Source organism: Syngnathus leptorhynchus, chromosome 14 (assembly GCF_054491065.1).
Source record: "Syngnathus leptorhynchus isolate UIUO chromosome 14, UIUO_Slep, whole genome shotgun sequence".
Taxonomy (NCBI): Eukaryota; Metazoa; Chordata; class Actinopteri; order Syngnathiformes; family Syngnathidae; genus Syngnathus; species Syngnathus leptorhynchus.
The window spans coordinates 929,314-950,367 of NC_141208.1; the positions used below are offsets into that span (position 1 = coordinate 929,314).

Genomic DNA, 21,054 nt, shown 5'->3' on the forward strand with positions numbered 1-21,054 from the left:
TTCATTGGTCACTTTTATTCTCCATTCATAAACACAACATTGTTTCATTTTTGGCAGGTGTTTTATTTCCTTCTTACGCATTTTTACAAAGAGGATTTTTTCTTAAATTGAAACTAAGAAAGCCTAAAACCAAAAGAGTTTTCCTGCAGGATAGATGGAATGATTACATTGCGATGTTAGCATGCATTGTAGAATATTCATGTATATATATTTTATTTGATGACATTTCCTTCCGTCTTAACGGAACTGGAGTGGACTCACGCGCAGACCAATCACATCTTTGCCGATCTCAGTCACCTGAAAAGTAAAAGTTAAGATTAGTGCGATGCTCAGGGCTATCCGATTGTGCCGTCTGTCTGCGTATCCGTATTTCACCTTACCTGAGTAACCCTGCACACCTGGCCCTTGTACGAAGGGCAGTAGCAGGCGCCCGACAACGGGCACTTCTCCACGGGCCGTCCGCGGTAAAGCGGGACAAAGGAGGCGCCGCACAGGTCGAAGGGATTGTGCGGGTCGTAGTTCAGCTGGTGGGCATCTGTAAGGTTCTTCTCGCATGCTGCCATTATCTTGCGAGTCTGAGTTGGTCAGAAAAATGTAAACACGTTATTAAGGGAAATTGAAGAATGCCATTTTTGAGGAAACTACTACGTGCTAGTGTTGAAAAGTTGACGCAACGGAAATTCGACAGCTGACCTGCTGTGCCACATCAGGCTTGGGGCCGAGCTCGAGGAGGCGGCGCGCAAAGCCGGTGGCCGTCTTGAAGTTGCGCAGCTTGAAGAAGAGGTTGAGCGCGGTGCGCAACACCAGCACCATGTGGACGGGCTGAAGATTGCAGTGGGTGAAGTAGGCGGCCATCTGCAGCGGGACAATAAACGTGTTACCAGGAAAACAAAACAAACAGAAACAATGATGATTCAAGCCTGACCTCACAGAGTCTCTTCTGCTGCTCCAGTGTGTCTTTGGGCAGCTTCTTCCGTTCTGTCTCCATGGTCAGACCCACAATGTACTCCTTGCAAATGGTGATCAACTGCTGAGCCTATAACGGTGGTAAAAATGACAAATCAACACACAATACGTACACGTTCCGTGCTTTCCGTCGACGCGCAAGTTCCTTGTAGAAACTATACGTGCATCCGTACACGGCCCCGATTGCTAGCTCACCTCGGCAATCTCCTGCTTGTTATCGACAACCAGCAGCGGCACCGACAGCAGGATGGCTCGGAAGCGCTCCACGGCCTCCTCGAAGCGGCCGGAGGTGGTCATCTGGTAGCACTGCTGCAGTCGGGCGATGAGGTCAGCCAGGCGGAGGCCCACGGCCGGCAGCCCCTGCTTCGCCCCGCAGTCCTTCCAGTTCCTCTGGGGATTGCCCCGCAGGCAGGGAAGAGAGGGCAGAGCCAGGTAGCAAGTGCGGCCCCTGGACAGAGTCTGCACGAACAGCGACTTGTACGGGCCAAAGTCGACAACTCCGACCTGGTCGTGGAGCAACTGCGGAAGGAAGCGGCCATGTTTGCAATCACATTTCTCGAGCGCACAAACATTTCCCCGGCAAATGGCAACTTACTCTCATGGCCGTCTCAAAGGAGCCTGCGAGAATGTGGTCCACCGGCAGCTGCGAGTTGTTGCACCACATCTGTGTGGGACTCATTCCCTTGGTGGGCGGCACAAAGAAGCCGTCCTCCGTCGATCCGCCTGCGCCGGCAGGCAAGTCCTAATGACGTCGCACAGAATGTACTTAGCAAGGTTTCTTTTGAAATAAGTACATCAGGCGTGGGAAGAGAATGGCCACACATGGTGAATTCTCCTACCAGCTCTGGTGGAAGGTCCAGGTCCTCCTCCACTTCCCAGCCTCCTCCATCCTCTTTGGCACCGCCCTCTTCGCCAAAGCCATCCTGGGCATCCATGAACCCATCTGAGGGAACACATTTTAATTGGACACGTCAACTGGCGTAGCAGCGGCTTTCTACTATAGGGTTCCAACGGGCAAGTTAAATGGAAGACTTGATTGCATGCAAATTTCGGACAAATTGAGAATCTTAGTTTCATTTTGCAACGCTTACCCTCATCAAGCTGAAGTTCAGCATCGTCTCCCCAGCCCTCTGCTCCGGAGGCATCTATGTCCAGGTCGGCGGCCATCTGACCCGCTTTCCCTTCAAAAACATACCCACGTCAAATGGCTGAATAACTTGTGGCACATTTTGTGTTCCCTCTTTACCCTTTGCTGCGATGGCTCCCTCAAAGAAGCCCTTGGAGACAGTGAGCAGGGGCCAGTTGGTGTCCAGAGGATTGATGGGTGGCGGTGGCTGCAGAAGCTGGGCATTGGGGTCCACCTCAGGTAACTTACAAGTGACAGAAAGAAAAAAATCTTACTTCAAATGGCAGTATGATGGTGTTGTGTCAATTGAAAGTTAAACTCGTACAGTCTCCTTCTCTGGATCAAACGTCTCTTTGAGGGCCTCAGCTTCTTCATCCAGTCCGTGCGTGGCAGCAGTCAGGTAAGCCAGAGACTCTACCAAAAAAATAAAAAAAAACAAGACACGAGTTCAACATGGCAAATGGATCGTTTGAGATGTCTTTCCACAGGAGCAACTATTACGTGAAAATAGCAACCTTTGGAGGACCACGAGTTTGCCGCTAAGCAGAGAAGTATTTTGGTTTCCTGGTTAAGAGGTCAAAATATGTGTCGCTGCTTAACTCACTCTGGCCACAATTTTTCAAGATGCGGACTCTCTCGCTGACATCTCCCAAGTAGAGTGCTGCCTGGTAGTGGCCGCTCATGTCCTTCCTAATCTCGGCTACCAAAAAAAGAACACAGACATTTTCCCAGCTGTTGGAGATCATCATAGTAACAGAGAAGCTCTCGTCGGTCCCTCACCGATTTTCATCATCTTGCGTAACTTGGCCAGGTTGCCGGTGATGAGGTAGAGGAAGGTGAGCTTGTCAAAGTTCTTGGTCCTCTGGTAGCACATCTCCACTACCTGGTGGTGGCCCTGGAGCAGCGCCGACTCCCCCAGACGCTCCCAGCAGCTGCGCTCATCCAGCGCCTTGGCCGCCTCCAGCGCCACCTTCGGCGAGAAAACAATCAACTCGCCGCTTTGAGCAAACTGCAACTACGATCCTTACTTCGATATTGCCGCACTCCAGAGCGAGGCTGAAGCGAGTTTTCTCGTCTTTGACAAAGTGCAGCGCCACCTCGGGGTAGCCCTTCTTCTGCAGGTAAGCAATGATGGACTGACCCACCAACTTGGCATTACGGACCATGTGAAGAACCTGAAAGGGTCCGCAATATGCAGCATCACTCAATAACACTGCCACTTCAGCGCTTGTTGCGCCGAGTCCCGACATCGCTGGTCACCTCGTCGTATTTGCGATTGACGAGCGCCAATTTGAAGCGGTACTCGGTGGGGTCGATGGTGAGGACACGCGGTCGGCACTCCCTGTCCAGGCAGTACACGCTGTTGCCTCGCACGCGGGTCACGTAGATGGGCAGGTCTAGGGTTCTGATGATGCCGTGATCGCTAGATGGAGAGATGCGTGTTGACATACAAGGGATGATTACGTATGTTGAATGCTTACTGGGAAAAAGCAAGGGATTACATTTGGTGGAGCTTTACACAAATACATCATGGAGCGGCTGGTTATTTGGAGTTAGTATGGCGGTGATGAAGCGCAACATAATAGCTAGGGACCCGTGTGCATCGCTTGACTGTGGATCTGCGCATACCCTGAGGTGAGGGCGTATTTGATGTGGTTGGAGGTGGTGTAAATGAAGACGCCGCTCTCGTCCCAGGCGCCGCTCTTCACTCTGATGTTCTCGTGAATGTTGCAGAGGCTCTCCAGCTTGCGGTTGCAGATCATAATGGCTGAAAAGCCAGCAGGCGGGGCAACCGTTTAGCACCATGTCGGTCGGACGACAGGTAGGCCGCTTCTTTTACCGTGCTTGGCCAGCAGCGCCACGTGGCTGGTGTCGGCGCTCCACACCACATATTTGACCTTGGCGATCTTGACGGTGGCCAACGAGCGCTTCTGCTGCACATCAAACAGCGTCACGCCATCGGCGTCGCGCAGCAGCAGCGATCCGGTGCCAGCGTAGAAGATCTCTTCGCAGCTCGGCACTTGGACTTTCTTCACGATCTCGTTCTTCAGATTTTTGATCAGCAGCTGCGCAAGACAAAATGTGGATGGGAAGATTAGGCGGGAGAGGTGAGCCAGAATATTTCGATACTCAAATGAATGGTGATTGAGCACTTACAGAGTGCATGCGGTCCAGGACGGCAAATCTGTTCCTTGCCACCCACACGGCTGTTAGGCCAGAGGACCTCTTTCCTTCGGGGGCTGAGAAAGACAAAATGACACCGTTATCATTTTAGACGAGACACCGCACTGGACAGTTTCTTTACCATCGGGGTTCTGAGAGTCGCTCTCTTTGGGAATGGAATACAGGTCGTATGTGCTGTTTTCCAAGTTGGTGGCCCTCTGAAAGATGACAATGAGAGACAGTCAGCATACTTGCCTGCCTCGCCAAACAGAGGCGGGAATTAATCATCAGAGTTGGTGCCACAACTATTGCCACAGCTTCTTTTTATGTAGTTGTCTGGCAGCCGAAAAACAACAATTGCGAGTCTCAGATGAGTTCTACCACAGCAAACTAGATCAATTGCTGCACCCTTAAACACAACACAGAGCCAGCGGAGTGACTAAACCAGGGTAGCGGTGTCAAGTTGACACTTCTCTCGTCATCCGAGGTTTTCTGAGATTAGCTACGTCTACCTTTCTTTTCTTTGAAAGGAATCTTGCCGAGTCAATCGGCGATAATACTCACGGTGCAAAGGAGCACTGCGTTCTCAGCAGGGTTGTAGGACATGCTGAACACCGGAAACTTTGAGCCACTGCGACAAGAAAACATGGTCACTCAACTGAAGCTAGAAGCCGAGCCGCTTCTCATCAGCTACCTGCGCAGCTGCATGACGGCAGTGTCCTTGCTGCTGTTGAAGTCCAGCTGGCGCAGGAAGCGCTCCTTGACGTAGTAAAGCATGTTGTTGTGGACGGCGTACGCCGGCCGCTCGCGCTCCAGTTTGAACACGATCATGCCGCTGTCGTGGCCTGGAGGAAAATGACCAACGTGAACATACTTGGCCCAAATGTGGGCAAGGTGAGTACTGTATTCGATTTCGGCACTGCGATATAGAAGGGCGACTCAATACTACACACCCGCGGCAAAAAGATTGAGGTTGGGGTGGGCGCCCAACACCCAGAAGCGGTCGTGGTCCCGGCGGAAAGTCTGCACGCCTGTCCTCTTGGACATGTCCCATACGCGGATGCTCTTGTCCTCAGAGTTGGACAGAATAAGTTCCTGACGTGGGTGGAATACGGCGCAGGAGACATTGTTGTAGTGGCCGCGGCACGTGTCAAGCTCCCACGCTTTGGACTCTGAAATTCAGAGGAGGCAGAGCCGTAACATTATCCAGCAATAGTTTGATGTAACTTTGTAAAGCGCACAAAGAAAATCCAGACCATTCATCCTCCAGATCTTGACCTGCCTGTCGTCCGCTCCCGACACAATGAGAGGCATGCTGGGATGGAAGGTGGCCCAATTAACGCCTCGGTCGTGACCCTGGACGAGAGCGACAGCAATCAGCTCAAGTCGGAGTCGTGGTCAAACACTGCAGCATTTCAATCAGTTGACAGGTTTTACCCATCAAAGTACATCTTTTATTCCTGTGAGGATTGTGGCGGAGCTTAGATGTGACTACTACTACTACTGTCAGTACTTTTGGTTCGGCACCATCTTGTTTTATGCCACCAGTAAAATAAAACCCAAGTGAAAACAATGACACGTCTCTCTCCACGCGGGCCCCACCTCAAGCACATGCTTGACGACTGCATCTGAGGCGCCGAACAGGTCGACCCCCGAAATGCCGCGGACCTCTGTCTCCACGGCGCCGGGCGACAAGTTCTTCTTCCTCAAACCTGCAACCGACATTCAGAGTCGCGGGTGCGACGGCAGGTCCCGGGTAGGCAAACATTGTTTGGGATAAAAGAAAACAGTCAATAAAATGCAAAAAAAAATCAAAAGGCAACCAGTAGCAGAGGGCTAAGTTCAAATGACTGCTGGACCAGCGGACACACACTCGGGATGGAAACATCACAAACATGTGCTCTCCTGCGCACAGCGTTTGATTGGGTTAGCGAGGGAAAACAAAATGATTGGGTTGGACGGCTGGCGAAGCGTGTGTTGATGATGCTTCCCGCCTGAACAAAAACAATGTGGTGAGCGTCTGGTTCAGCAGTGAGAAGAGGTGAACAGAAAATGGGATGGAACTAGGAACCCGTGTACAAGTGTGGATGTTTCCAGGGAGGGCAGTGGGTAGGTAGGTAAGAGGGCACATGGGGATGGAGGAAGGGTGTGGGTGTTGGTGCTTGGCGCTGTAAAGACGTGCTCTGATGGGGCTTCGGATGTCAACATTGTAATGTTATTTTACTTGAATTACAAATTAGCATGAAACAGTTCATAATAATCAGGGGGAAATCAACTTTGTGTTAGCTCAGTGTAAATGTCATGCAGGGTATATGGTAAAAGCCCAAAAATGTCAGTTTGGAGGAATTGTTAGAAAAGTCCTGGATGCTGTGTATTTGCCATTGAGTAGTTAAGTTGTATAGGCGTCAAACAGTATTCTATCATGTGAGTACAAGTGGACAGTAGGGCAATGCCAATGCAAAAAGATGGTGAAACAGAGGAATGACACGATAGATAGGGAGGAGGAGATTGTTTGCTTCCAAAAACACAAGCAGACAGCAAAGACATCACGAAGCATGCAAAGGCACGCAAACACTTCCCGCCTCATCGGGTATGATTGGGATTCACATGAAGAGCAATCCATCCTTAGAGGAAAGAGGTGTTTGCGCATTCAGCCCGCAGAGTTTGTCCTATACACGTCGCAGAGAAAGAGGATGGCTTGGGGTGTGACTTTTACATCCCATTTCAGACTCTCTCTCATCTAATAGCAAGTGAACCCATCTATTGGATCGCTAGGTGGATCTGGACTGCCTGACTCACTGGACCTTGGCGCTACTTTTTTGAGCCGCTCTGAATAACCGAGCAGCAAATTTGAACAATGACTTTCCAGATGGTCTAAGTAGAATTTTCCCCAAAAGATTTCAGTCCCCTCCAGTCAAATTGTACAGATGCATATTTATCGTCATGATGTGTTCACTTCCTAGACCCACTCTACACGCCCCACCTTCACCCAGCCTGCTATCCTGCGCTGTCCACTAAAAGCCCTCACCGGAGATATCCCACACTCGCACAGTCTGATCCAGGCTGGCTGACACCACCAGGTCCTCTGAGGGGTGGAACTGGGCGGACATGACATAGTGGTTGTGGCCCGTCAGCACACTGTGGAAATGGGAGAAATGACATGACATTTCAGCACTATCGATCCTCATCAGGTCTAGTATTCAGTTTACCAGACACAAGTCCGAGACTGCCAGTTCCAAATGCGAATGGTTTGGTCATCTGAGGCACTCAGAATCCAGGGGTACTCCTAGAAAAGGAGTCAATGAATGAGTAGCGGCAGTATTTTTCCACGGTGCCGTGATAAACACTCGAGAGGTTGATGGGGTGTTTTAGGCTACTTTCCAGCATTACCATCTACTTGTGCAACAGATAGATAATAAAGACATACATTTTGTCGCCCTAAAGAAGTTTGGCAAAGGCTGTTCTCAAAACTCTCTCGATGGAGAATCCACTCACATGATGGAAGAACGTAGTCCTGATGTAGTCCAGGTGTCCGAGCAGGGTGAAGAGGCAGCGTCGCAGCTTGTAGTTCCACACCTTGTCAAATAAACATAAAAAAAAATTAAAAAATCCAAACGTGAACTCAATGGATTGGTACAGAGACAATTTATGTTCTAATTAAAGACAAAACAAACACAGAAACATTACCTTGATTTTGTAATCATCTCCTCCAGACACAAACAGGGGTTGCTGTTTGTGAAAATCAATTCCTCGAACAGGACCTGTGGGACAACATATGCAAGTTATATCAAAATAGAATGAAGTGCACAAAACAATCTTGCTTCAGGATAGTCTGAAATTTGAAAAGTGCTCTCTTATTTCTTTTCTATAACTGTCACATTTAGCCTCTATCCGTACTCAATTCATTGGGCGTTGTTGTCAGGGACAGTCAAACACGATTGAGAGTTTTGACCCAAAAAAAAAAAAAAAATCTTATCCAGCCAGTTCTTGCCTTGATGTCATTTCTTAATCTGAACTATTCTTACCATCATGCTCATCAAACTTGTCAATGAGCGTGCACATGCGATAGTCCCACAGCTGAATGACACCGTTGTGCAAACTGGCAAGAACCCAAGGCCTCTTGGGGTGGAAACTAAGGCCTGAAACGTAACAAGAAAAAAACAAAAAGGATCAGTCGTTCATACTATTCAATCAAGTAAAATAGGGAAGGAAAGGCAGACATTGTCTCGTTCTCAACGACAAGTTAAACGTAGGGCAGCCATTAGCTTTTAGCTATCCTGACAGAAGATTCGCGTACTTAAAATTGCTCTTATAAAAAGATTATGCAGACTGATTAGAACACAAGACCAAATAAAATATACGGACAAAAAAACCTTTTTGATTGAGTACATTTAGAGACACCGTACAATCACATTAATTCACCGGATAGCTTTCTTACATTAGCCTCTGCTAACACTTACCTTTAACACGGGCCGACTTGGTTTCAAATTTGGTCAACATGGTCAAAGAGAAGCAGTATGTGTGGCCCTTTAACTCGATTTACAATACACTACTTCTCTATCCAATCGCAAAAAGTACAGGTGTAATATCGGATGAGTTAAGCTATGCGGTTGTCGTCCATTTGTAAGATGGATCTCTTTTTCCTGACACGTCTCTTATTTTGTTTTCCGTGTTTGAGCAATAAAGTTTTGTCGAGATGGACAGATGACGCAAAAAGTTCCACGACGCTCCGGACGTTGTCCGATTTGTCCGTGGCACGCAAAATGTCACATTTGGTTCATCTTTAAAATTCACATCCACACCGCCAATAGTAACCTTTTAGGCACAATAAAAAAAAATATTACAGTATATTAGTATAATAAACCCAGAATTTTAGTGATTGGCCATCTATATATGGATGAATACACATAACCCAAGTATATGTTGTTGATATCTTTCTTTTATGAAGTATACTTTATTTACAAAAAGGACAACACATCGCAGCAGCTATGTGGTTCTGCTGTAAAGGGATGGATGGCATGATGAAAGAAGCACTTTGACACCAATTCCTCTGTGCATTGCTTAGCGCCTCTGGTACACAGCAGCGGATTGTCCTGTACTTCCATAGTTGCACACAGGGAAACATCTTTGTTTTACACACACACACAAAGTGCTTTGGCCTTTTGGAAAGTGGGAGCTTGTAAACTCCCCCTCCACTCATGCAAACATCAATCTTGGCAATAAAACCACACCAAAACTCAAGGGAAGCACTTTAGCAAGGTAACCTTACACAACAATCATCATCAAATCAATCACTTGTGATTAATATCGGGATGACTGCGGGAAACATCACAAAAAAAAGGATATCTAATATATTTTTAGGTCATTTTCAACATACAGTCCAGTGTTTTTAAGTTTCTGTAATACGTGATCAGACCGCACTGATCTTAGTCAATCTTTCTGTTTGTGTGGAGAAGTCAAATTGACCCGTTTTAACCATCTTGTTATATTGCTGGTCAAACAAACCCGTACATATCTGGATTTATTTGATAAATTGCACCCTTTTTGTGCCTCTTGTTCAACTACAAACCAAACTGACCTCTGAAAATCATTTTCATCCCAGTTTGAGTTTTTTTTTTTTTAAATTTGTTATTCCTTTTTGAGTTGCCAGTACGTTAACTCTGTTATACTGTGGGTAGAATTGAGTCCCAAAACACAAAATTAGTCATTTTTAGAATTTTCTTATTTTTACATTTCCCCCACCCCCTTTCGTTTTTCTTAATTTATTTTTCAATTGCAGTTCTTATTGACCCCTAAATTTATTTTAATTACTGTACATTTTGAATTCCCTTTTAGTTACAATAGCTTCCTGTAAGTAGTTGAACAAACCTACTATAGTGCAGGTACCTAATATTTACGCCCATTTTTAATTTAGTATAACTCTTTTTTTTACAATGTAGGTCAAATTGACCATAGTAAAACTTCATTTTAGTGAACAGTATTCTTAAAATTACAGCTATAAAGTTCAGGAAAATAATTACAAGTAGTATTTTCACATAAAATGCTGGTTTACGTATAATAAACATGGACAGTAAATGTTTGTACTTAATGAAAAATCTTTGAACTAAATATTGACGATAGAGTGATCCTTGTAGAAATGTGATTTGCAGTCAATGTTGACTAAGACGATTAGCGATGGATATTAAATAGGATTTCTTTTTTGGGTGGTACTTTCTGAATGAATGTCAAATTGACATCACAGATACACCTCTTTGGGTGCAATACCACCTTCCTGGAAAAGGGAATGCAGGTAAAAATCAAAGATCTGGGTGAAAAAAAAAAAACCAACAACCCAAAAACCAAATACAGAGATGTTTACATGTTTGAGCCGGTGACGGATTTTGCAACCTCATCCGCATTTGTCCGGCTGGGTGTTTGAGACGTGGGGGAGAGCGTCACAACGCCGCCACTAAACTCCTGGCGGGTGCGGTCCTCTCCGCAAGTGGGTTCAAGCTGCCGCCTCCTCACATAATGGAGCATTGCTCAGCCCCCCCGGCTCCACCAAGGCCCCCCGGGAGGGTGAGAGAGTCCAGGTCAAAGTTGAAGCCAGGAGGCTGGTGAGGGCAGAAGAATACAGTATCGATAAATTGATCTGTCTATCTATAATAGTCGACGTTGCCTTCAGGGACAGTCTGAACACACGGGCTTTCCTGAAATGTTCAACTTACTGAGTCTCCTGCAAGCTCTTTGGGTGGTTGTCCAAGGTCCTGCAGCTGTACCAAAACAAAGTGAAATAAGGACAACGATAGAACCCAAAGGAGCGCTCTTTACCTTCTGCATGAGGTCCATGATGCCTTCAAAGACCTTGTCACCATTTTCCTCCTTCTCAAAGTGCTGACAGATTTCTCCCATGACCTTGGCTTGCTGCTCGTAGCGTTGGAAGTCCTCTGGGCTCAGACTGGATTTGTTGGCCTCCAACCACTCTGGATACTGAGGACGAACGGACGGGTTTGTCGTGTCGTCAAATGAACAGCGCTCGTGGGTTGAATATGCTGACAAACCTTAGCGGTGATCTCCTTGAGGGACGGGTAGAGAACCTCCTTGGAGAGGAGATTCTGCATGATGGATTGCATGATGGGAAGGACGTTGGCGTCGTCACCCGCGCCACCCCCTTCGCCGCCCTCGTCCAGTCCCAAGCCTTCCAGGGCCTTGACCAAATCATCCCCGGCTAAGCCCGAAGACTGCGAGAATACAAACGTGTGGACGTGGTGGAACCACTTATGTATTTGTATGACAACTAAGTCGTTCTGCCATGGAAGTTAATATTCATCGACTGAAATTCAAACTTTCACTGCCTCCAACAAATAAACGACTAGCCCTTTCCGCTTGTGCATAGTGCCATTCCGTTAGGAGTAAAAGTAAAGTCTACCTGCAAGTTATCGGTATTCTTGGCGAGGCCACGGAGAGTATCTTTGAGGCAGGAGGTGAATTCTTGCTGGGAAGCCGTGTCAGTCCCTGCGTGTGACAAATACACCGTTCAACCAGGAGGCTCCAAAACAAAAGAGTCGGGCAAAAAGAAAACATCCACACTCGCCAACTTTGCCGGCGGCCTCCGAGAGTTTCTGAAAGTGCTGGAGCAGGTCGGGTTCCTCCTGAGCCAATTCCTTCATGGCTTTCTCCCACTCCTGCTGGGCCTGGGACGCCATGTCACCCTCAAAGAGCGTCTCGAAGAGCTTGCAATCCTCCAGCAGCGGTGGCTGTGGGGAAAAGAAATGTGCTTGTTATTTTTCATGACAAAAAAAGTGCAAACTTATGATGCCAACCTTTTCTGCTCCATGGCTTGAGGAGGAAGGAGCTTTAGGTTCAGGAGGCGCAGGCTGCTTGTCAAAGTCATCCAGTGCACCTAAAAACCACACAGAAGCCTTAGATCATTGTAGTTGAAACAAAAAGAATAAATCCAAGCGATATAGCGTGTTTAACACTTCAGGTAATCCCCTTACAAAGTACATCCATGACTAGACTTTTAATTGCATTTGCAAGTACTGTGTTGGCTACGAGAGATCGATCGATCACTTGAATGTGTTGGCAACTCCACCGGAGAAAAACAACAGCATCCGACGAACTAATAACTTTCACAATAGGAACGGCACAAAGGCCCTAAAATGGCGGTTTTTGAGTCATGTGTTGTTGAACAATTGAATTAAACCGTACTGTCCAGTAACTCGTCCAGTTCAGCGTCGTGGTGGCATTGGGACTCTCCAGCTCCGGACGCCATGACGGAGTCAGTGGAGTGGACGTGATGACAGACGGAATGCTGCGGCGGGCGGCATCAAATGACGTCACAGAAACAAGCGGCGCCCCAGTTTCGCGTCATAAGACTTTCAAAAACAAGTTGAGCGCACTCTCGCGGTAAACAGAGGGAAATGCGTTCTTTCAAAAACGCCGAATTCCCAGTGAAATAAAATCAAATAACAATGGAAACAGATACAAATAACACAATCAAATAAAATACGGAAATACAATCAATACAAATAAAATAAAAACATCAATAAAAGAACATGAAATAAACGGCATCGTTAAAATGTAAATACTGAAAAAATACAACTGTAACAAATATAATACAAAACACAGTACAATACAGTTAAATACAACATGATAGAGTACAACAGAAACTAAAAATTTGAATACAACGAGTACAATTAAACTCAAATGAAGGAGTGCAGTTCAAATGATTGTTAATACAATCTCGGAAATAAACCTTTAAACTGAATAATGAAACATTTGAAATAATAAATTCATCTAAAGTTAACTAAAGAGCACAACATATATGTAACAATATATTGAACTTGAAAGGCCGTTTTATAGAAAATCATCATGCCACATGTACTGAAAGAAATGACTTGGTATTTGAGTAGTTTAAGGTATTCTAGCAAGAATTTAGCAATTGTTAATCAAGAAAATGGAACCACAGACAAGCTTAACAACAGTATAACTCAATTAAAGCCAACTGGAGGAATGTGCACAGCTGACTATTTTTCTCCCTCTCGAAATCTTTCTCCTTCTTTTAAATGACAACGCTGAATGTCACAAAATAAAAACCATTGTTAGAGGGGACGTCGACAAGTTGATCAACAATCTGTGGGCTGTTCATACGGGTCAGGGCGTTGCAATAAATGCCATGCCAAGTGAGTTATCACTGCTCTGCTAGAGGCTCATGTTCCATTTCTCCAGTCAAGAAAATCCACTTTTTGGGGTCAACTTCTGCTTTGTGTCCAAGGCAATATTCTATCATTTTAATTATTGACGGTTTATAGCCATGTGATACAACATGACGTTTTTTGATTGGCCGTTACATCTGCAACTTTGCAATGTAATGAGGGAAGTCAACAGCTGCTTATATGTGGAATTTAGTTCAACTTTTGGAACTTGTTTCATCCCCTTTGTGTTCTTTCATTTTCAAACGTTCTTCATTAATGCTTCTTGAGTTCTCGAATTAAAGTGAAAGGAAAATCCTATACAAATATTTATACACTTTAACCCTTTAATTTATATTTTCAATTAGCTAGATTCAATAAACATGTTTATTTAAATTGAAACAATTTTTACATCATATATATATATATATAATTATTATTTTTTTACCTCATCTATGACTGAGCCTTGAGCACAAACGTTGGCCCACCCTTGGATGAACTTAATATATACCCAATGAAGAGTCCAGTGAGTGTTTTGTCATCATGGATTTACAAAAAAAAAAAAATACTGCAAAAAAAAAAAAAAAGTCAGTACTGTTCCAAAAGTAGTACACGCAGTGAACTTTTGCACCACATTGTGTGTGTGTGTGTGTGTGTGCGTATGTGTCACCATCCCCGAGGTGACCAGAGAGGAGGAGGATGTTGACGAGGAGTAGGTTGGAGGTGTGGCGTGTACAGATGTGACAAACGGTACGAGGACATTCAATGCCTAATTTGGAGGTTGGGGCGGGGAGGGAGCTGGCAAGGAAGTCAAGTGGGAGTCTTCTGCTCCCCCTTCTGTGTGTGTGTGTGCGTGTGCGTGTGTGTGAGAGAGAGAGAAAGACTCCACCGCTGGATGTTTGTGTGAGACGCTGCAGCCCAGCCGAGCAAGCGAGCGAGCGAGCGAGCACACCAGGTAAAGAACTTGTTGCATCTTGTAGTATCTTGTTTTTCTTTACACGATGCATGTTTAGTCTGAGAAGATGAAAGTTGATCAAGAAAAAAGAAGTCATAGCGACTTTGGGTGTTTTTGTTTCATAATGTGGGAATATGACAGGGAAATACGATCAAATTGTCTATTTATATGTGAGTCCAAATGTCATTTGAGAGTAAATTTGTACTTTTTGTTTTTCACCTTTGCTTTTATGCAGTCCCGTTAGAGAAAATCAGGAAAAGATGGTCTTTTGTGCATGTTTACACTCGTGATTTATAGTTCAAATGTGTAGGGAGGTGTGTGTGTGTGTGTGTGTGTGTGTGTGTGTGTGTGTGTGTGTGTGTGTGTGTGTGTGTGTGTGTGTGTGTGTGTGTGTGTGTGTGTGTGTGGTGGCTGCAGGGCGCGGCAGGCAGCACACCCACCTCCACTACACTGGTCTTAATGAATGAACCTCAGAAAGGGCCCCAAAAGCGTGGCTCACCCAACCATGCTTTATAAATAGACTAGATTTTTGGGAGAACAACAAGCTATAGCTTCCCCCCCCCCCAAAAAAAAACCCCATTATCTTACCCACTCCCATAACTAACCTTAACCCCTTCCCATATAAAGCTAACTTAATACTATGCACTCCCTGCCACAATCTGTCTCACCAAGTTATTGTAATTAATATTAAATTTGATTTAAAAAAAACAAGCAAAATAAAATAAAAATGACGAGTCACACTTTATAAAGAAAAAAATCTAAATGAAAAATCCAAAACATTTAGAAACCTGCTTCTTACTGTCTGAAGGAAGGAAATCATTTCAACTAATGGGCAAATATATTGAATACACAAAATGAGGGGGCTCTACTTTTCCTTTTTTTGAAGTGTTTATTAATATTGAGATAGAGTCATGCCTTGAGATAAAAGTGTCGTAACATACAAAGTTTCCAAGATGAGTCATTCTTTGGCCTCTTGTTTGAAACTCCCCACAGCAGCAAATTTTACAGCATCTGGTCAGCACTCATTTGCATTGCTTTCATTGCAATATTATAGTTCAAATGGCTTGTCAACTGCCAACAAACCCCGCAGAAGAAACCCAAAAAGGGACAAAACATGAAGGACAGTTGTGATTTGTGATGTGTCAAAAAAAAAAAAAGGTGTTTCTTGGGAGATTTGGAACAGATTATTTGCTTTTCCATTCATTTCAATGGGGAATGATGATTTGAGATACAGTAGATGTATGGTCACAGAACAAATGAAACTTGTATAGGCACACTAACACTAACTCGTCTTACTATACAACAGTGAAACAATTCTTTTCCCTCGTGTAAAACCTTTGGACGCTTATTTAAGTCTCACCACAAATTTCCCTCAGAAAAAAAAAAACAACCCAACAAAGTGGGCTTTATCCCGCTGAAGGATTTATTTCATGTGGTCTCCCAAGTGCACATTCAGCTTGGTCCTCATCTTGGCGTTGGTGCGTAAGTGAATTAAGGGATGAAATCAGGTTAGCCGCGTGTCGCCGTGGCAACTGAACTCATGACGGCGTCAGTCAGGAGTGGCGGGCGGAGGCGGGCCACGTCCTGTTTTGCTGTCCTCATCCCGAGCCCTGCAAGCACTATTTTCAGCCCTTGTCCATTTTGGGGAAGTACCCCCCACCCCCCCCCCCCCCCTCCAGAAGTCCCAACCCTAACGCCACCACTGTGTGTATGTGTTTTCCTTTTGTGTTTTCCATGCGGTACAGTGGAAAAACAGATATTTGGAAGCGCTTCTACATGACGTGTAAATGCTCCTAAAGCTTCAATAAAGTGGGAAAAGGGAAGGAAGGGAGGGAGGGAGGGAAGGAACACCACCAAGGGAAGGGAAAGAAATTGGAGAAAGTACGGAACAAAAAAGTTGGGGAGCCAGACTGCCATCTGGAACACATCAGTAAGTTGGAATTTTTTTTTTTTTTTTTACACATGGAATAATGTGGGCGGTGAAAGGGGCCCCACGGTGACTCACTCCTCGGCTATTCCATTCCATCCCCGGCCTTCCAATGTGTGTGTGTGATTGAAGTGGCCCGAGCTCAGGGCTTCCCCAAGTTCCTCCCTTCCAATCCTGCCCATCTCGTCAACTCCACCTTCCTTTCCTCACCTCCTTTGCCTTCATAGCTCCTCCGCTGTTAATGGCAGCTAATGTAAACAAGGCCTATTGGGTCTGTTTATAGGCATCTCTGGGGGTAGCGAGTGGCTGATGAATGCCTGTTCATTCGCTGTGGTCCAAATGGTATTTTTGGCCTTTTCTTTTTTTTTTATGCCTCATAAAACCTTGCCTTTTCCAGTAGGCTGGTAGATTAGAATATACATTTCCAAAGTAAATGTCTTATATCAAGATAAATACTCATAAATAGCAATGAAACATGAAAAGTCCCAGAAAATGACCTGGGAAGACCGAGAAAGCCAAAAACACCAAAGAAAGAAATGCTCCAAGATGGCACCTCATTAAAAGCATTAGAATGTGGGTCTCCTATGGTAACATAAACAGAGCTGCCTTGCAGTAAACACATCAGGCGCCCTTGGAAAGGATGACATCGTTGAGGAGAAGTTTTTTGAAGTGGATCTCATTGACAATAAATCTAAAGGCAGGCAGCTGGCCGCTGTCTGATTTACGACATTGTCGGTCGGTCGGTCGGGTGGAGTAGCGGGAAGAGGCCCATCCCCCAAAGTTGTTGGGCGTGGCAGGCATCTGCAATTTGGGATTTTTTTTACAACTAACTTTCCACACTGGGCGAACCTTGGCAACTTTTCAGCAAAAACAGGCTTCTTTTCTCGCACCATTTAGTCATCTTTGACTGTGTGAGCTCGACACCTGCTAGCTCTTCGCCGCCAACCGGCACAGCCGTCCAAATTGGAGTAGAAAACCTGACGGCATAATATTGTTTTCTGATGAACGGCGTGAATAAATCGAGTTGTAATTGCATTTTGTTTTTGCAGAGTGAAGTAGGGAAGATTAGAAATACACCAGCTGCCATGTCATTGTGAACATTGTCAATGACTACAGCCTTCCATGAGTCGGTCGCATAACCCACCCATCACCCACCCTCCTGCACGAGCGTGTTATGTCTAGTTGTGCTCCGACGTTGAGTGAAGTTGGAAACCCCAAAGCCTCGAACCAAAAGTCGATAAATCTGAATCGAATGCGTCAAGTGAAGTGGGACGCGTCCACCCTCACCGATGACAGCGGTCGGCACACAATTGCGCTTCCCCACGCCTCGCCTAGCGTGGACTCGAACATGGATGGAATGTTGGAGCCAGACAGGCCAAGTCTTAGAGCAGCAGGAATGACTTGTAAAAGTCAGGCTGGAATGGAGCGGTAGAAGGGGAAGCCAGTTCTCAGCAGATTATTCAAGCAGATGGAAATGCTTCTACCACAGAGGAGTCATTATTTGTGCTGGAGACACAATAACACCCTTGTGTGCGCGCGCGTTTTTTTATTTTATTTATTGTGGTGTGGTGCAAAGATTTTATGTTAAGCCATCGCCCTCGTGTGGCCCAGTTGGGCTATTACATCCTTTGACCAATATAGTACATTAGTGGTGCCTTCAGGTTTGAGTCAACTGAACTGAACTGAAAAGAATAAATGAAATCAAGCAAACAGTGAATCTACAGTTTCAGTTTGAAAGTAACATGCATGAGCTTGACTCATTACTGCGTCCTTTCTTCAGATTTGCATCTGCCGGTCTTCCCCCGAGCAAGACAACCAAGCAAACATCAAGATGGCCATCGTCCTGAAGTCTACCCCCCTCTTGTGGACACGCCTGGCGGCCCTGGTCTTCTCCTGCGTGGCCTTCTCCGTGGCGGTCCACGGCGGGCGTCTGTACCACGGCACGGGCGACTGGTGCATCTTCTGCTGGGCCTTCAGCTTCGCCGGCACCCTGCTGGTGCTCATGGTGGAGCTGTTTGGTCTACAGACCAGATCGCCCGTCTCCTGGAAGAACTTCCCCATCACGTTTGCCTGCTACGCCGCCCTGCTGTGCTTGTCGGCCTCCATCATCTTCCCTCTGTACTACCTGAAAGGCGACATGGGGCCCAGCCAGGTACGCGACTTCCGCATCGTGTCCACCGTCTTCTCCTGCCTGGCCACCATCGCCTACATGACCGAGGTGAGCATCAGCAAGGCCAGGCCGGGCGAGGTGGCCGGCTACATGGCCACGGCGCCGGGTCTGCTCAAGGTGTGCGAGACCTTCGTGGCGTGCATCATCTTCGTGTTCGTCAGCGATCCGGTGGTGTACGACCGCCACGACGCGCTCAAGTACTGTATGTCCGTCTACTGCATTTGCTTCATCTTGTCCGCCGCCATCATCCTGCTGTGCGTGGGCGAGTGCACCGGCTGCCTGCCCTTCCCCTTCGCCCGCTTCTTGTCCGGCTACGCCCTGCTGGCCGTGGTGCTCTACCTGTCGGCCGCCATCATCTGGCCCATCTTCAACTTTAGCCCCAAGCAGGGCGGCAACAAGCAGCGGCCGTCCAACTGCGGCTCCACGGCGGGGCTGTGTACGTGGGACAAGCTGATGGCGGTGGCCGTGCTCACCGCCGTCAACTTTGTGCTCTACCTGGCCGACCTCATCTACTCTGCCCGCTTGGTCTTTGTCAGCGCTTGAGACTGCGGCGGCTCCTCCAAATCTCAACTCCACTCCCAATTGGCTTCAAAAGTGCTCGCGGCAGGGGGCGCTATCATACAGCTAGCTATACAGACAGACACACAAATGAAGACGAGTTTCACCTCAACTATGTGACTCGGTTGCAGTAGCCATTTTCACCGCCAAACCTTTTACAAATTGAGTTGAAACTCCGTTTTCATGAAAATGTCAACAAATCTCATTGGACATCCATAGAAAATGGTCAAAATGAATGACACAATCATAGCCTGAATAAGGAAACAAATTGCTGTAAATGCAATTCAGTTCCAGTGAATACGATATCATTTTTTGGGGCGGGGTGTTCGCTACAGAAGGTTACCGTGGCAACGAGGAGAAATTGTCATGAACGGGAAACGGGGGAGTCAGAGTGTACGTACATGCCGTGATAACTTTGTATTATTAGTTGGGACAAAATGTAGTATGTGGCAACATTTAAGACCGCCAGAATATTAATATCATCATACACTTAAGTTGAGCATCGGGTATTGTCATTGAAGAATCTGCCAAATTCTGCTATGTTTACTACATCTGCGCTTTGTGTTGAAGGACTCACAAGAGTGTGAAGCAAGTATTACTAATGAAGTCTCGTTATTCCGCTGATCCACATTGGCAAAAGCTGGCGGAGTGGATTGTTATTCTTTTTCCTCAGCCTTGTGAACGTCATTAACCAGCTGAAAATTCCCAAATGGTTTGTGTTACTTGAAGCAGCCGCATCACCTAAAATGAACGAGCGACTCGATGTTTCTTCATTTTGATTGTACAGGGTGCACCTACTTGCACGTTACAATCTATGGATGTGGATTTCAAAGAAAATAGACATATGTACACTGTATGTGCACAGCATATCCCACGCACTTAAAGGCTATTTGTCACATGTGGTCAAGGGCTCTGTTGATTTTTGGAAGGCTGTTGTACTTATTTTGAAATAATACTTTTCTATTCTGCCATTTTGTGTTTTGCAGCAAAAATGTAACCTTTTTTTCATTTCAATAAAAACATATAAACACACTTTCACACGTTCTCTGCTAGCATTTCCTACAAAATGTAACACACCCTCGCATATCCCAATGTGAAAAATAAAAGAGCCTGCTCTCCTGTGATTTTAATCGCATTACCAACAAAATGCCACCATTTTAAGTAGAGAAGGGAGCTGAGAATGGAGCCCAAATTATAGTCGGAATTTCTACCAAATAGTAACTATTTGCTTATGAAAGCACCCCTTCACTATGAAATGAATTGGTAGCTACTTTCAGACACATTTTGTGACGGACTATGATGAGTATGAAGAGAGCAGCTGCTTGAGGATTTTTTTTTTCCATGTGTGAAACATAAACTTGGTGGTTTTTGAGAGGTGTTCACTTACCACATGTTCCAGAAGCCGCCAAATGCTTGGTTTGTTCCAGTCGTCATGTTCTCCGAGCGAGAATTAGTAAACGTCCAGTCACAGTGATGATGGCTTTCCATCGGTAACTGCCCGGTGAAGTCCAGTGAGACGAGGGGGCGGGGCCACGTGTTGATGGCTTCTGTAAACCAGAAGGTAGACATAGTGAGGAGCAAGCACATGCTCAATCGCAAATAAATTCAACAATGAGATCAAGATGAATTGTAATTGATATGCTGACTTAAATGGAGCAATACGGGTCAACCTTTTTTTTCGAAACATATTGTGTGATTGTTGGGGGATGGAAAAAAGGAATTTTGACTAGACCTACTTAGGGTTCACTTTTCCTTTCTTTGGAAAATATAAGATTTCTTTCAGAATATGACTATTTAGAAATGTACATTTATTTATATATTTTTCTTTTAAAATAGTATGTTTTCTAAAAAAAAAAAAAGAGAGAGAAAAAAATCTAAAAACAAAGCTATTCCAAACAAAATGAAATATTTTTTTTATCGTGAATATAGAAGTGTCATTAACAGTGGTCCACCAACTGAGGGCGACACTTACCAATGACGCAGCCAAAAGTTTGTTATTTTCACGTTGCTTAAATT

At 45.7% G+C, this 21,054-nt stretch overlaps 3 protein-coding genes across 3 annotated transcripts; 1 reads left to right on the forward strand and 2 right to left on the reverse strand.

Annotated features, from left to right (window-relative positions):
* On the reverse strand, nt 1–9,012 carry copa (COPI coat complex subunit alpha). The gene is made up of 29 exons (XM_085929999.1): nt 8,716–9,012; nt 8,281–8,394; nt 7,943–8,016; nt 7,751–7,831; nt 7,465–7,541; nt 7,284–7,393; nt 5,858–5,967; nt 5,512–5,611; nt 5,209–5,427; nt 4,950–5,100; nt 4,820–4,886; nt 4,398–4,473; nt 4,250–4,332; nt 3,933–4,158; nt 3,722–3,860; nt 3,353–3,515; nt 3,121–3,267; nt 2,873–3,062; nt 2,697–2,792; nt 2,418–2,506; nt 2,213–2,336; nt 2,058–2,147; nt 1,806–1,909; nt 1,562–1,708; nt 1,162–1,485; nt 926–1,036; nt 694–855; nt 381–575; nt 1–297 (listed from the first exon to the last, which is right to left on the reverse strand). The coding sequence occupies exons 1-29, from the start codon at nt 8,753–8,755 to the stop codon at nt 238–240; spliced, it is 3,669 nt and encodes a 1,222-aa protein (XP_085786125.1). The 5' UTR covers nt 8,756–9,012; the 3' UTR covers nt 1–237.
* A 164-nt stretch (nt 9,013–9,176) lies between these two features.
* pex19 (peroxisomal biogenesis factor 19) lies at nt 9,177–12,592 on the reverse strand. The gene is made up of 8 exons (XM_085930000.1): nt 12,446–12,592; nt 12,058–12,137; nt 11,829–11,991; nt 11,664–11,749; nt 11,296–11,475; nt 11,066–11,224; nt 10,963–11,007; nt 9,177–10,848 (listed from the first exon to the last, which is right to left on the reverse strand). Exons 1-8 carry the CDS (start codon nt 12,507–12,509, stop codon nt 10,759–10,761), a joined length of 867 nt encoding a protein of 288 aa, XP_085786126.1. The 5' UTR covers nt 12,510–12,592; the 3' UTR covers nt 9,177–10,758.
* A 1,703-nt stretch (nt 12,593–14,295) lies between these two features.
* Nucleotides 14,296–20,076, forward strand: myadmb (myeloid associated differentiation marker b). The gene is made up of 2 exons (XM_085929759.1): nt 14,296–14,383; nt 18,091–20,076. The coding sequence occupies exon 2, from the start codon at nt 18,142–18,144 to the stop codon at nt 19,021–19,023; it is 882 nt and encodes a 293-aa protein (XP_085785885.1). The 5' UTR covers nt 14,296–14,383; nt 18,091–18,141; the 3' UTR covers nt 19,024–20,076.
* Nucleotides 20,077–21,054: the final 978 nt, after the last annotated feature.

What these genes read in the sequence shown, in the direction of transcription:
- copa (XM_085929999.1), bottom strand. Translation starts at nt 8,755, where the DNA reads ATGTTGACCAAATTTGAAACCAAGTCGGCCCGTGTTAAAG. An exon ending in ACGCAGTGCTCCTTTGCACC is followed by an intron (nt 4,474 to 4,819) that starts GTGAGTATTATC and finishes GTCATCTTTCAG; the next exon opens with AGGGCCACCAACTTGGAAAA. An exon ending in GGGAGCCATCGCAGCAAAGG is followed by an intron (nt 2,148 to 2,212) that starts GTAAAGAGGGAA and finishes ATGTTTTTGAAG; the next exon opens with GGAAAGCGGGTCAGATGGCC.
- pex19 (XM_085930000.1), bottom strand. Translation starts at nt 12,509, where the DNA reads ATGGCGTCCGGAGCTGGAGAGTCCCAATGCCACCACGACGCTGAACTG. An exon ending in AGAATACCGATAACTTGCAG is followed by an intron (nt 11,476 to 11,663) that starts GTAGACTTTACT and finishes GTATTCTCGCAG; the next exon opens with TCTTCGGGCTTAGCCGGGGA. An exon ending in AAGAGCTTGCAGGAGACTCA is followed by an intron (nt 10,849 to 10,962) that starts GTAAGTTGAACA and finishes TGCCCTCACCAG; the next exon opens with CCTCCTGGCTTCAACTTTGA.
- myadmb (XM_085929759.1), top strand. Translation starts at nt 18,142, where the DNA reads ATGGCCATCGTCCTGAAGTCTACCCCCCTCTTGTGGACACGCCTGGCG.